The 12,700-nt window shown below is 41.2% G+C and overlaps 1 protein-coding gene across 1 annotated transcript in view; it reads left to right on the top strand.

The window, feature by feature from the left end:
• SLC15A4 (solute carrier family 15 member 4) overlaps window positions 1-11,778 on the top strand; it is a 41,445-nt gene extending 29,667 nt beyond the window's left edge. The window contains exons 7-8 of the mRNA XM_006275065.4: window positions 5,395-5,553; window positions 10,217-11,778. Of these exons, the coding sequence (XP_006275127.3) occupies window positions 5,395-5,553; window positions 10,217-10,365 (308 nt within the window). The 3' untranslated portion in view covers window positions 10,366-11,778. The remainder of the gene's footprint in view (window positions 1-5,394; window positions 5,554-10,216) is intronic.
• The last annotated feature ends 922 nt before the right edge of the window (window positions 11,779-12,700 follow it).

The following is a 12,700-nucleotide window of genomic DNA, read 5'->3' as shown; positions in this document are numbered from 1 at the left end:
TTCATACATTTAGAAAGCTTCTTTAGTTGTAAAGGTTTAAGTCTTAAGTTTTACTGTCTTTCACAGACAGAAAGTAGCGTGTAAAGCAGTAGTTGCTTAGCAACTTTTTAGGGGTCAAGTGAACTAAATCTGAATTTCGGTTCACAGGTGACTTGCAGGAAACATCTGTGTTCTTTTCAAAGAACGTGCTCTGTTCCTTGTGCGCATTTTCCTTTCTCCTTTTTGGCCAGAACTATTGGCATTATAATTTTTCAACAAAAAACTAGAAAATGCATAGTTTGTCAAAGAGTTGGTACTTTTAAAAAATAAAGCCATGCATCCTGCTTATGCTAGGCCCTTAAGTTTCCTTATGTGAGTACACTGTGAGTCTTTTGCACTTGCTGCAGCTGCAACAGCTTTTCAGCTTCAAAAACTGTTTGTTGGCCAAATGTTAGGGGGAAACGTGAAAAATCCTGTTTGAATTGGTATTCTCTACAGACCTTAATTACTTTATATATTACCCTTTCGTTCTGTTTAACGAAGCTTTACTTCAGTTTTTTCAATGTTTTATCTAATTAAATAACTAATAACGGTAAGAAGGCACCTCAGGATTGAGCGGTGTGTATATACTCTAGAAACGTGATATTTGAATTGGATGGGAGCGTTCCTTGTACTCTGGGATTCAGTTTGAAAAGGTAAAGGAAATGGTTACAAAGCTGCAGTGGCTTGAAAGCATTTTTTTTGTGAAAGAACTAAATATCTTAAGAACTGAAACATAAGTTTGTTTTTGTTTACGGTACAGCTGAGCATACTTTTATTAAATCACATTAGTTTCACTTGAGGTACCTTTAAAAAGATGACACACATTGCATTAATCTTTTGTATTATTCCCTGCAATCCTCTTAAAGAACCCTTATTTAGCTGGGAATCATAATCTCACATGACAACACCAACTAGAGGGTTTAATTTCAAAACTGCTTGTTTGAGGTAGCATGAAATTGTTATCAATGGCTGCCAGCAGGCAAGAATCTCTCTGAAGGCAAAGAAAAGATATTTTGTTTTCTTTATGCCAGATTAAATATTAGAGCTACTAGGTACATTATTCAGGTTCAGAAGCATGAATCATTTTGTGGCAGAGAAGGGTAGCAATGTACCCGTTTTGGTTTTTTCCAGAGGTAACATTTAAGTCCAATATCCTTATGAAAGGAACTGGCTTAAAATCAGCCAGGGTTTCTTTTAGGCTGCATATAGCCATTCACTTCTATTGTTAAGATTTTTTGGAGAAAAATCTCACTCTTGGAAAAATAGCCCAGGAGCTGGAGTATAACGTGTTTTATAGCCCTTGGCTGGGCAGTTCTCCAGCCAGGGGACACATGAAGCCACCCCACCCTTAAGGAAGCCCCTTACTTGACAACCTGTTCTCTCTCTTGCCTGGGAAAGGGGATGGCTGTAAATAGGCAGACCCCCCCCCCCCCCCCCCCCAAACTCTCCCTCTGGTTTTAAATCATCTTGTTTGCAGCCCAGATGAGTTGCATGTAGGGTGACTTGAAGGTAGATGCATGGTGAGGCAAGGGCTGGGAACAGCTACCTTAGTCCTGGGTCCCTACTCCCTAGCTTTTAAATTGCTGTGTGCGCCACACAGCTGATCCATGAACTTGGGCACTGGTAGCTTCCCTAAGCCTGGTTCCTGATCCCTCTCCCTTCCCAGTCTACAGGAGAGGCAGGAGGAGCTTCCCCCCTGCACCTTCTAAAGACTGGGGTGACTCTAGCCTCCAGAAGGCACCGGAGGCTTTCCTTTAGCTCCACTCAAGGAGGAGTTGAGCTTTGGGGAAGTGTACAAGCGTTCACTCTCCTGGGAGAAACTTGCCCCAGGAGCCAGTTCTACCTGATTTGCAGTTGGGTTATTTTTTTTCCCCAGAACAGCCATTTTTGGTCGGGGAGAAACATTATAAACACTTGTTTCTACCAGGAAAATGGAGCCTTACCCTGTAACTTTCAGTTTAAATTGTGCAACTCATACCATTGCTAGTCACTTGACAATCTCTGCTACTTTGGCAGCTTGACAGCTCCAGTCATTTAACGAACAGCTATGTGGTTAGGGTAGTCTAATGCAAACAACTGGCTGTATATTATTAGCATCTGGCTGAATGGTTCTTTTTATGGGACAATTCCTAATTGCAATTAGTGGCCTAATGGCTAAGTTTCTAGCATTTTTTCCCTCTTAGCCCCTTTTCTAAGTGTATTTCCTACAGTAAATTAAAGGGTTTTTTTTCTTCATGTATGTGACTTGTAACTTAGCTGGTAGTCTCATTCTTTTTTTTTTTTTCTTTTTTTTAAGTGCATTGGAGCCCCTATTTGGACTTCTGGATAGGGTTCTTCAAACTCTTCTTCAATCATAGAGAGGTTACTCTTGTCCCACTTAAAATGCATTTAGTTTTAAGTAAGAGAGAAATGTGATTGTAGTTCTCTCTGACCTGGCTGGTTGACCCACATGCCTTGAAGCCTGACTTCTTTCCTTAAAGGGAAAAGTCATTGTGTACAAGGCAAATATTCCTTCATGTGGATTTTTTCATGGAGTTAGTCTCTCTACTTCAATTTACCATGATGCCTCTTTTTGCAGAGAGAGAGTTAAGAAAGACCTTAGAGATGTTTGAGTGATGTAGCCATGATTCAAGAGGCAAGGATTTTTGTGTGCAGTAACTTTTATTGGACCAATTGAATGGCTGGGATATACTTAAATCAGCTTTTGAATGCAGTGCTTTCTTCATGTCTAAGCAAGCAGCAGGCTAAGGTTAAATATTAGGGGTGTGTGAAGCGGGCCATATTTGATTCAGATTTGGATTCAGCCTGAATTGAGGACCATGATTTGGTTAGTTGATTCGGATCACTGTTCCTGATTCGATTCGACTGACTCTGAAGATTTGATGCTGGTTCGGACATAGATGCAGCTTTAAATGTTTTTTTTACATACTTGGAGGTACCAGCACAGCTTGTGAAAGCTGTGATGCTGGGGCGCGTGGAACGTCCCACAGGAGAGCGGGGGGCCCTCCACATGCTCAGTGGCGAACCCGCAAGTGGAGTGGCAGTACTTCTGGGTCTGCTGGGGAGCATGCTAGGAGGCCCCCTGTACCCTCTTGGCTCGGTGATCAGCTGCAGGGGGATCCTGGGTGCCCCCCCAGACCCAGGAGCCACCAGTTGCCAAGCCAAGGAGGCCCCCTGGCATGCTGTCCTGTGGACCAGAAGTGCTTCTGGTCCACTTCCAGGTCTACTGCCAAGCATGCTGGGGAGCCCCCCATGGTCCTGTGGGACACTTCATGTGCCCCAGCATCACAGCATTCACGAGCCGCCTGGTACCTAGAGGTATGTAGAAAAAAGATGTAAAGCTGTGTTTTATGTCCGAATCACTGAATCTTTCCAAAGTGATTCGAAGGGTTCCAATTCGATTCGGGTTTGGAGACATCTGCATCTACCTCTTGACTTTTATCTATAGACCAGATCTTGACTGCAGTTCTGCAGAGAGGTACGCCAGTACGTGACTAGCCCTGGCAGTATAGCCTCATTGGGCATTGATACGCATACGTTTGTCTGCTGTGATGCGCCGGAGATCCGACAGATTAATCAAGTCTGCTCCACATGCGAGCTGATGTTCTTGGCACTGTCTCTCATATGTTTCTGTAAATGGCAAAATGCATGTCAGGGCTGAGAAAATGGTGGCGATGCGCTTTTGAACTAACACCTTCCGTGTGTCTTGGTTCAAAAGCATGCCACCGCCATTTTCTCAGCACTGACACGCATATCATCGTTTATACAAATGCACGCGCCACAGCACCAGGCATTTTTAAAAGCTCCCAGTGCTGTAGTGCAAACATGAGTACAAATGCCCATTGGTTTCTGTACGACTTCACTTACTATACAGTTAAGCACATTCAGGATTGGGCCTGTTCCAATATCTCCTGGTGGGATTTAAGCTCTATAGCCTGGGTCTGTTTTTCCAGTTAATCTCACTATTTTGTAAACATTGTTTGTCTGTTAAGCTTCAGTGGGGGAGACTTAAGAAAGATTAACTATCTCCCACCTCCAGACTCGGGAGAGAGATGACACATGCAGTTGGCTTGCATACAGATTTTACATCCCTGTGCCTTAAGTTGCAATGAAAACGTGTACGCACCCAGAAATGCAAAACTGATACAGCTGCATTGCATCCAAAAACTCAACAGCGATGTGCCTGGATCAGAGAATGGAAACCAAATGATGGAGTCTGGGTCTTACTAACTCAGACTACTCTGTGAGAGTTCATACAAGTAAAAACACCACTGTGGGTCACTTTGGGGCAAGACATCTTCATTAGTAGGAGTGTGGAAAATTTCACCTGGCTTTTTGTTTCAAAGCTGTTCAATGCATTTCGAGCTCGAAACAGCAAAGTCAAAGCGAAACAAAAGCCTTTGAAACAGCTTTGAAACAAAACAGGGGAACTCAAAACGTTTCAAGTTTCAACACCAGGCTTACTGACTTCAGCACTGGTCCCAGCCGGCAGCGCCAGCCTCCTGTGATCCAGTAGGCAGATTGGGGGCTCCCTGCACCCCTGGGAGGGCTGTGGGGGCTGTGCTGGAGTCCTCCCCCGGGTGCGGGACCCCGATCTGCCTGCCAGATGACAGACCAGCACCGGGCACAGCCCGCACCCAGCGCCGAGAGGACAGCATCTGTCTCCTCTCAGCTGGCAGGCAGATCAGAGGCATGCACCTCTGGGAGGACGCTGCCGGCTCAGCCCCCTGGGAGGTGCTGGCGGGCCCCCGACCTGCCTGCCATCTGACAGGAGCCGGGTGCTGCTGCCTGGGGCCAGCGGGGCCGGGGCAGATGTGATCCTTAAGTACTATTTGGTGCTCTGTCTACAGGCTACCTAAAATCTGTCTACAGGCTACCTGAAACTAGTTTGCACAATACAATAATGTAGTGTAAACCCCCTCTATGAACTGACTTCAGCGTGCAGGACTTGAATTTCATCTCAGTTGACTCTTATTTTACAGCTCAGTTCCAGAAATGTGTGACCTTCTTCAGGCAATGTTTTTAAAAGATCTTGCTAACAAGAGAAAGTGTTGTACAAGTAAAAATCACTACCATGGCAGTTATTGAATTGGAGAAAAATAAAAGTATCAAATGTTATTTGGTATTTAATGGCTTGCTATAAATCTTATGTTGGTAAACTCAGAATGTTCAAAGGAACCTAAGGAAGTAAAACAATCTCATTGGAAATCAATGGGATTTAGGTGTCTTAATCCCTTATGGCCCCCTGAAATGTCAGTCCTTGTTCTTAAATGGTGTCATTAGCGGGCACATTGGATTAGTAACAAAGTGTTTTCATTTATTAAAGATTTGATATCTTATCCCTCCACCTCCCTCTTTTCTCTTTGCATACAGGTCTAGAATTTGCATATTCCGCTGCTCCCAAATCGATGCAAAGTGCCATTATGGGGCTCTTCTTTTTCTTCTCCGGGATTGGGTCATTTGTTGGCTCAGGACTGCTGGCATTGGTGTCTATTAAAGCAATTGGCTGGATGAGTAATCATACAGATTTTGGTAAGTTATTTTCATCATATTGGAGGTTGTTGAAATAGAACAGAACACTTCATTAGAAAGAATTACACTTCAAGGACTGGAAATGTCTTAGCTTGGAAAGTGCCTGAATTTGTAGCTCTGAATGTTAACGTGGCAAAGAAATTTCAAATTGGATACTGATCTGACTGGAGATATGTTGTTGTAATGGCTGCATTAGAATTTATAAATAGGGACCTACCAAATTTGCAGTGTTGTGGATTCTGCGCAATCTGGACAATGCCTGTGCAATCTGTGAAGTCTGCAGCGGGGATGGGACTTGCCAAAAATAAAAAGCTGGCTCCCCAGAGCGGGGGAGATGGCCCAAGATTGCTGCCAACCCCCCTCCCTCCCCCATTGCACCCCTTGCCTCTGGCTGAGAGGGCTGCCTGTCACGTGACCCTGCCCCTCTCCACGAATCGGCAGCAACAGGAAGGGCCACATGACAGGCAGCCCCTGCAGTCGATCAGCAGCAGGGGGTGGGGTCACCAGAGCCCCTTGCCAATCCTGGGTGGGGGGACGACAGGGCTCTGCTCTCCACTTGCAAAATGGCTTCCCAGGCCTGTGTTCTGCACACAAGATCGGGGGGCAGCCCCCGTGAATTAGATAGGTCTCTACATGTAGATGTTAATAATCCTAAGAGTTGATTCACGTATGTTTAGCTCTGTTACTGCTTCCCTCACTTGTACGTCTGGGGGTGGGTATTGTTCTTGGGGGTATCTGGGAGACATTTAATAGGTGCAGTTGAAAGAAATACTTTGCATTCCCAAGTTTTGTATATGTATCCCAAGAATAAATCAAAATACCCAACTATCGACTGCAAAGCAGTTATGTGGGATTTCAGTTTGCAAGGTACTTGAACAATGACCATAAGACTTAAATTTGCATTTGCTCTGTTTTATGCTCTTTTACAGCCTAGCCTAAGTCCTGCTATCAGTTGAAATGAAACATAATTGTTGGCACCAGTAGGTGGCACCTTGGGAATTTCATAAAATCCTTTACAACTTCAGTGGCTTGACTAGTTCCAGAAAGAAATGTATGGGCGAAGCTTCCATGAACAACAGTGCTTGCTTAGTGCATTTACTATCTAAAAACACTGCCTGCATTGTATGTTGGATTTACCCTTTAGGTAGACTGGATGCCATCTAAACTTAATACTGTTAATGCCATAACTTCACATCTTTTATTTTTTTTCCCTTCAAAAACTGTTGGCAAAAAGGTTAACCTTTTGTTATTTAGATGCCTTCACTAAAACAAATTTAGAATACTGAAAAATGGGAGTTTCTTCAGCTGCACAATAGGGATACATTTCGTTTTCATAATACCACATGGGTTGATGTAGCTGATATGCCCTAAAATAGTGGGGAAGAGTAATTTGGCACAAAATAACATTTGTTATTCTTGACACCTTAAATTAAAAGCCTTGTGGCTTTTTTTTGTGCCTTGTCCATCTTGATTCAACCTAGGTTTTCCGTTAAGCTGTGATAAACCACTTTGAGAAAAATCAGTGATGCATTTCCCCTGCGTAATAATCCACAGAGGCCTACTAGATTATTTTAGAACTGTAAATGTGTTGCCCTCAGGTAGTTCTTTGGTCACCCATGCACAATAAGATGCTGAGTTCGTTTTGTATTCTGTTGGACAGATGTCCGTGTGACCAGATAACCCGACCATTCTTGACCCTAAATAGCACCTGCGTAGCTTAATCTTCCCTTACTCTGTGGCATTGCCTCTGAGTCAGGATTGAGGCATACAGCAGGTGGCTTTGGTTTGTGGTATCTTGCATTGCTGCCCTTTCAAGTTTCTAATGTATAAATAGGATTTTTTCTATTGCTATTTTGTGGTTTTTGCACTGTTTGAGTACTCTTCCCAACGTAAAATTCACTAAGTTTGCCAGCACTTTATTTTAGAAAATAATGTGTCTTCTAGGGACCATCAGATGTGAGAATGAAGCTTTATGAATGAATGAGCTTTTCATTAAATACTGGAGCATAAATTTAAGGAAATGCAGCAATATAGTAGGGCATTAACTCGTGTTGCCTTTTGCTTTCTCCCACTGCTTCTAGTTGATAGCAATAGAGCTTACTGTCTGCTGGCACTTAAGTGTTGATTGGTACACTGAAATTATTTCAGTGGTAAAAATTGAGATTTCATGGAGTTAACATCCCATCTCATAAAAGAAAATTACTACTTTTTAAAACACTTCTCTCCAAATGGAGATTCAAATGCATATTGTATTTTAAATGTCAGGGGAAGACTGATGTTGCTTTTATTGCTTTTTATTATAAATTAATTTAATTGAATCTTAAGTTTCGGTAATTTAAAGTAATTTAATCTCAACACTGTATGCATGCACAGCTTGTAAGAATTGATGTACGCCTCACTATTTTTGCATTCCCCCTCTACCTGTTAGGATAACCATAATGGTCCAATTGGCTGTGGCTCATGTGGCATGTTGGCAGTGAGCCAGAGTGTATTGTTCTTGGAAATGCAGCAATAGTAAGAGCTCATTTCTTAACAGAGGGATAATGTTTAACCAGTGATCTTTCTTAATTTAGAATTATTTAATGTGCCACAAATCACTAGTTTAAAACCAGTTTGGGGAGTGTCAGAGGTGAATTGAATCAAAAAGTTCCGCATAGTTGGATGAATTCCTAACTTTGTTCTGAGACCAGGTTGAGGGATTTTGAGCCTTGGCTTTACATAAATAATACTGTTTAACTTTGTTTTCATGATAGCATTTGTTTTTTTGTACATCTTTATTTTCCCCTTTGGCTTAGAAAGGAAGAGAGATCTAGACCTCCAGACATGCAGGCACCACCTAACATTAGCCAAGGCTGAAACGATTGTCAAAAAAGAATTTGTTACATATAAACAGAATTTGAAAAGTCTTATTTTAGCCCCCTAAATGAAGCTGCAAAATGCAGGATTTTAAATCAAAGCCTTATGGGGTCCTTTAAAAAACACGTAATGCTAAAGGTGACTGATCTGTAGCTTTCACTTTCATGACGCATGCCTTGGAAAGGATGGCTGAAGCCTGCGGTGGATGTGTTTTTGAAGGGGAGGAAATGGAACTAATTCTTTCTTATAGGTTCACTAGTTCAAATCTTGTATATATTATTAAGGACCGGAGGTGGGCACATCCAGCAGAACTTCTGGCAATGCCTGTACAAGCTTTTACACCCATTTGCTCTGTTTGTTTTCCGTAAATACTCTACTGAATGTTTTTTGGCTTCTGGTTTGTTTTATTTTGTCAGTGTTAGTTGAATATTGGAGAATGTGCAAAGTAAGTGAACCCTGAAATTTGAATATTAATTCACTTCTTTGATTTGATTCTCAGTTACTCATCTGATTAAAGTTCCCAAAAGAGCTTGTATGGCTGGTGACAAGTATTACTTACATTTTGAATAATCTGCAGTCCAAGCATTATTTATAGAAGCCTATTTGGAAAATGTATTGGAGCAAAAAAACTTTTTAGACTATCCAAAGCACAAGTGAGACCACTTATAAATCTCTCATTCTTTACACCTAGTATGCAAATTGACAGCAAGTTGCATTAAAAATGGTTCAACAAGGTAAAAGTAATTTACAGAAATGATAGTTTGAATAAGGAATTTCAGGTGTAGAAAAGAAGTTGGGGCAAAGGGTCCAAAATTTCCTCACTGACGTCTTTAGAGGTACAGTTCCTTTGGCCATAAAGTTGTGAATATGTTGGATAGTGGAGGCCAGCTAATATTTGGTCCTTGTTTTTGAGAATCACCTTGCACAGGCTGTTTAACTTTGTTCCACTGATGTGCCTTAAATCTAAGGACATCCCAATATAGAGCTTGTTCTAAAACTCCAAACTTAGCAGAAGAGTGAAATTTGAGTTGCCAGTTTCTGATGCCTCATGTACGCCCACAGCGAAGAATGTTTTTATTAGTATTTTGGGGGGGAGTTTTGACACAAGTTGAACCTTTAGACTTAAAATTTAAAAATATATTAAATTTAAAATTTTCTGACTGTAATGCAAAGAGCACAGATGTGGTTTGCATGGTTTCCATTGGGGGTAATTTTCCTTTTTAAGCAAGGCAGCTCTTAATGAGTAAGTGACTGTGGTCTCCACTGCATTAAAATAATTAACTTTTTTTATATTAACTCAACTCTTAGAGCAAAATTGTTTCATTTGAAGAAAGAGTCTGAAAAGGCTTGCATATGTAGATTATTTAAATGCTTCTCCCTAGCATTTGCTTTTCTCCTCCTCTGGAAGAGTTTTATTACATTAGCTCCCTCTTGTGTATTATGCATGTACATATTGGGCCACAAAAGCCTATTTCTTGTAGTGCTAACAGGGCCTGCTTCAGGGAAACCATAGGGAAAGGGGGTCTGTATTTCCTCAAAGACTTTATTGACTTCAAGAGGTAAAAGCACAAAGTCAAAATATATAGCATACATTCCCCATGCCTGTCGGGCCTGTGTATTTTCCTTATAAATGTCACTTTTATTGCGGATAATATGCAGATATTGGGGCGGGGGGATCGAGATTTATCTGATGCACATATGACTTGTCTGGTTTTTCCTGTGCCTTTGCAGAGACAGTTTTTAAAGGACTGACATTTTTATGTGTATACTTCCCGTGTGTACCTGTTTCTCTCTCAATTCTTTCTAGGTAACATTAATGGCTGCTACTTGAACTATTACTTTTTCCTGCTGGCGGCTATCCAAGGAGCAACCCTCCTGCTTTTCCTTATTGTTTCTGTGAAATATGACCATCAAAGAATGAGGACTAATGGAGTGACTGCCAATGGGAGGACCTGACACTATCTGAAATAGAAGAGCAGTTTTAGACCAACACACAATAGACTGGCAGTGCAGTGAGTCCGCAAGATCTTACTGTTCGCCAGTGGGACTTTTTCCTTTAAATTTGCATGTTACATGAGTTCTCATTCCCGCCCCTTTCCCATGTAATGTAGGTAAGTGCCTTATGTTGGCGGGGCTCACTTCTTGCACTACGCCCTGCTATAGGGCAAATACAAATCTTGGAAGTGCATTAACTTTAGGCATTCAAGTCTCTGTTTAAAATCTTCAGATGTTTACTTAATTCTTAAAAGTTGGGACACTTAAACTTTGAAAACTGAATGTGACTAGTCCGAGATTAATAATGGAGTTGTCATTTAAAGGTCATGTGTCTTAATTGAAGAACTTTACTCAATGAAGGAAGGTGGATCTGGTAGGAAAATGTCTTCCACAGGTTCTAGCTTGTGTTGAAGGCACCTGCTTCCACAAAATTCTCTCTTTCTTTCAGATCTGGTTATCCTTTGAAGAGGCTGGCTGAATTAGTAAGAAAGCAGCTTTTCTGGTTTTTGTAGAAAGGCTAAAATCTGTAGGTGAAATTCAGAATAAATGGAGACAAACTAGGCTTGGTAGAACTCATGTGGGTGAAAAGGGACAGAACATGCCCATAATTGGCCTTTCATTGCAAATGATAAAAGGTTTAAGTCCAAACGTTTATTTTCAGTATTGGATGGTCTTGACTGTCTGTGTAGGATATAGTAGCTTGTCAAATAGCTGCTATGATTTTTGGTTCATGTTCAGCAGTTGTTGGGACTGAATTGGCTTTTGCTCCAGAAATTGTTTTATTTATTTATTTTTTTTAGATCAGTGACAAATCTATTGGAGCATTTTAAAAATGTGTTCTTTGAATTGGCGACTTCTCCGTCAGTTCTCCATCAGTTCTCCTTTGTGGGGACTTTATATATTTGAGTAAAGAAGGAACGAATTAAGACCTGAATTTCATTAGGCCTCTCAGTAGATGAATGTGCAATACTAATTGGATATCTTTTTTTTGCCCAGTCTTGGTGTCTAACACATTTTCTAGCTAATGCACTGTAGGACTAATATCTTCCAGCAACACATTCCTGCAGCAGCGTAGAAGTTGCTTTTACTTTTCAGCCTGATCAACTCTCGATTGCTCTGCCCTGCTGTATCTAAGACTACATGCGCAGAAAGTATGGAAAGCAATACTTAGCAAAAATTTACACAGAAAAAATGAAAAACCAACATTTCATTCATGTGTTGAACCCCTGGTTTCCTTGGGCATCTGCATTTAAACAATTACAGTGGTCATTTTTGTACTTAGACTGTTTCTTTAATGAGTTTACAAAACAAAATGAATTATGATGCTGTGACTTGACCCTTTGTTCCTAAGTGAATAAAATTACACTGCAGATACCCTGCTTCTTTAGTCTTTATTTTCCCAAATGCATCTTGAAAATCTATTAAGTTGGCCAATTAATAGAATGTATCTTGGAATCTGGTAAGTACTGGAGTAACTTCTTATTTGTTGTCTTAGTAAAAGACTAATTTAAGGTGGTGCCACATGTATTGCATGTCAAATTCTAGCTATGGAGTGTGGTTTAAGATCTGAATAAATCCTGAATATAAGACCTGCACTGCATGCAAGCAAAACAGTAAATGTTCCTTCTCGGCTAATGTAACTTCTGTTCCGTTTCATACCTTGTGTGTGGAGCATCCTATTTAAAGCCAGCGTGGGAGAGATTACTGTGCTTAGCAAAGATGGTGTAAGCTGGAGGAGAATCATGTAGCCGTTCAAGGAACGACTTCTGTAGACATCTCCCATTCAAAAGGACGATTCTAGCAAGGAGCACAGAGGAGATGCATCTGTGGTACTGGATTCCATGATATACTGTTTTGCACTTCAAACTATGTACAGCCACAGAAAAGATAGCGTTACTGTTACTATTACTGTTACATAAATACAGGCTTCCACTTTTGAGATGGTTTTCTTTCAAGAGTGCTTTTACGTTTGCCAGGGGGTATGAAGAAGAACCTGACATAGAAGCTTTGCTTCTGTGCTTTTAATAGTTGTTTTCCTCTGATGAACCCTTGACTGTCAACTTTGCAAGTGATGTGGCCAAGGGCACCTGCCCCTTTGGCAGAACACTCCAGAAGAGGACTCCTTTCCTTCTCGTCCTCTTCTCAGTTATCAGGCTTGAAATGCTTTGTATGACATTTCTAAGCATTATGAAAGTGACCTAATTAAAACCAAGCTCTCTTAAGAAGAGAGTAACTTTCCAAATAAAAGAAACTATAGATGTAACATTGGCTTTAACACTTTGGCAGAGAAGGTCTG

Source organism: Alligator mississippiensis, chromosome 10 (assembly GCF_030867095.1).
Source record: "Alligator mississippiensis isolate rAllMis1 chromosome 10, rAllMis1, whole genome shotgun sequence".
NCBI lineage: Eukaryota > Metazoa > Chordata > Crocodylia > Alligatoridae > Alligator > Alligator mississippiensis.
This window is presented reverse-complemented; position numbering and strand designations above follow the sequence as displayed.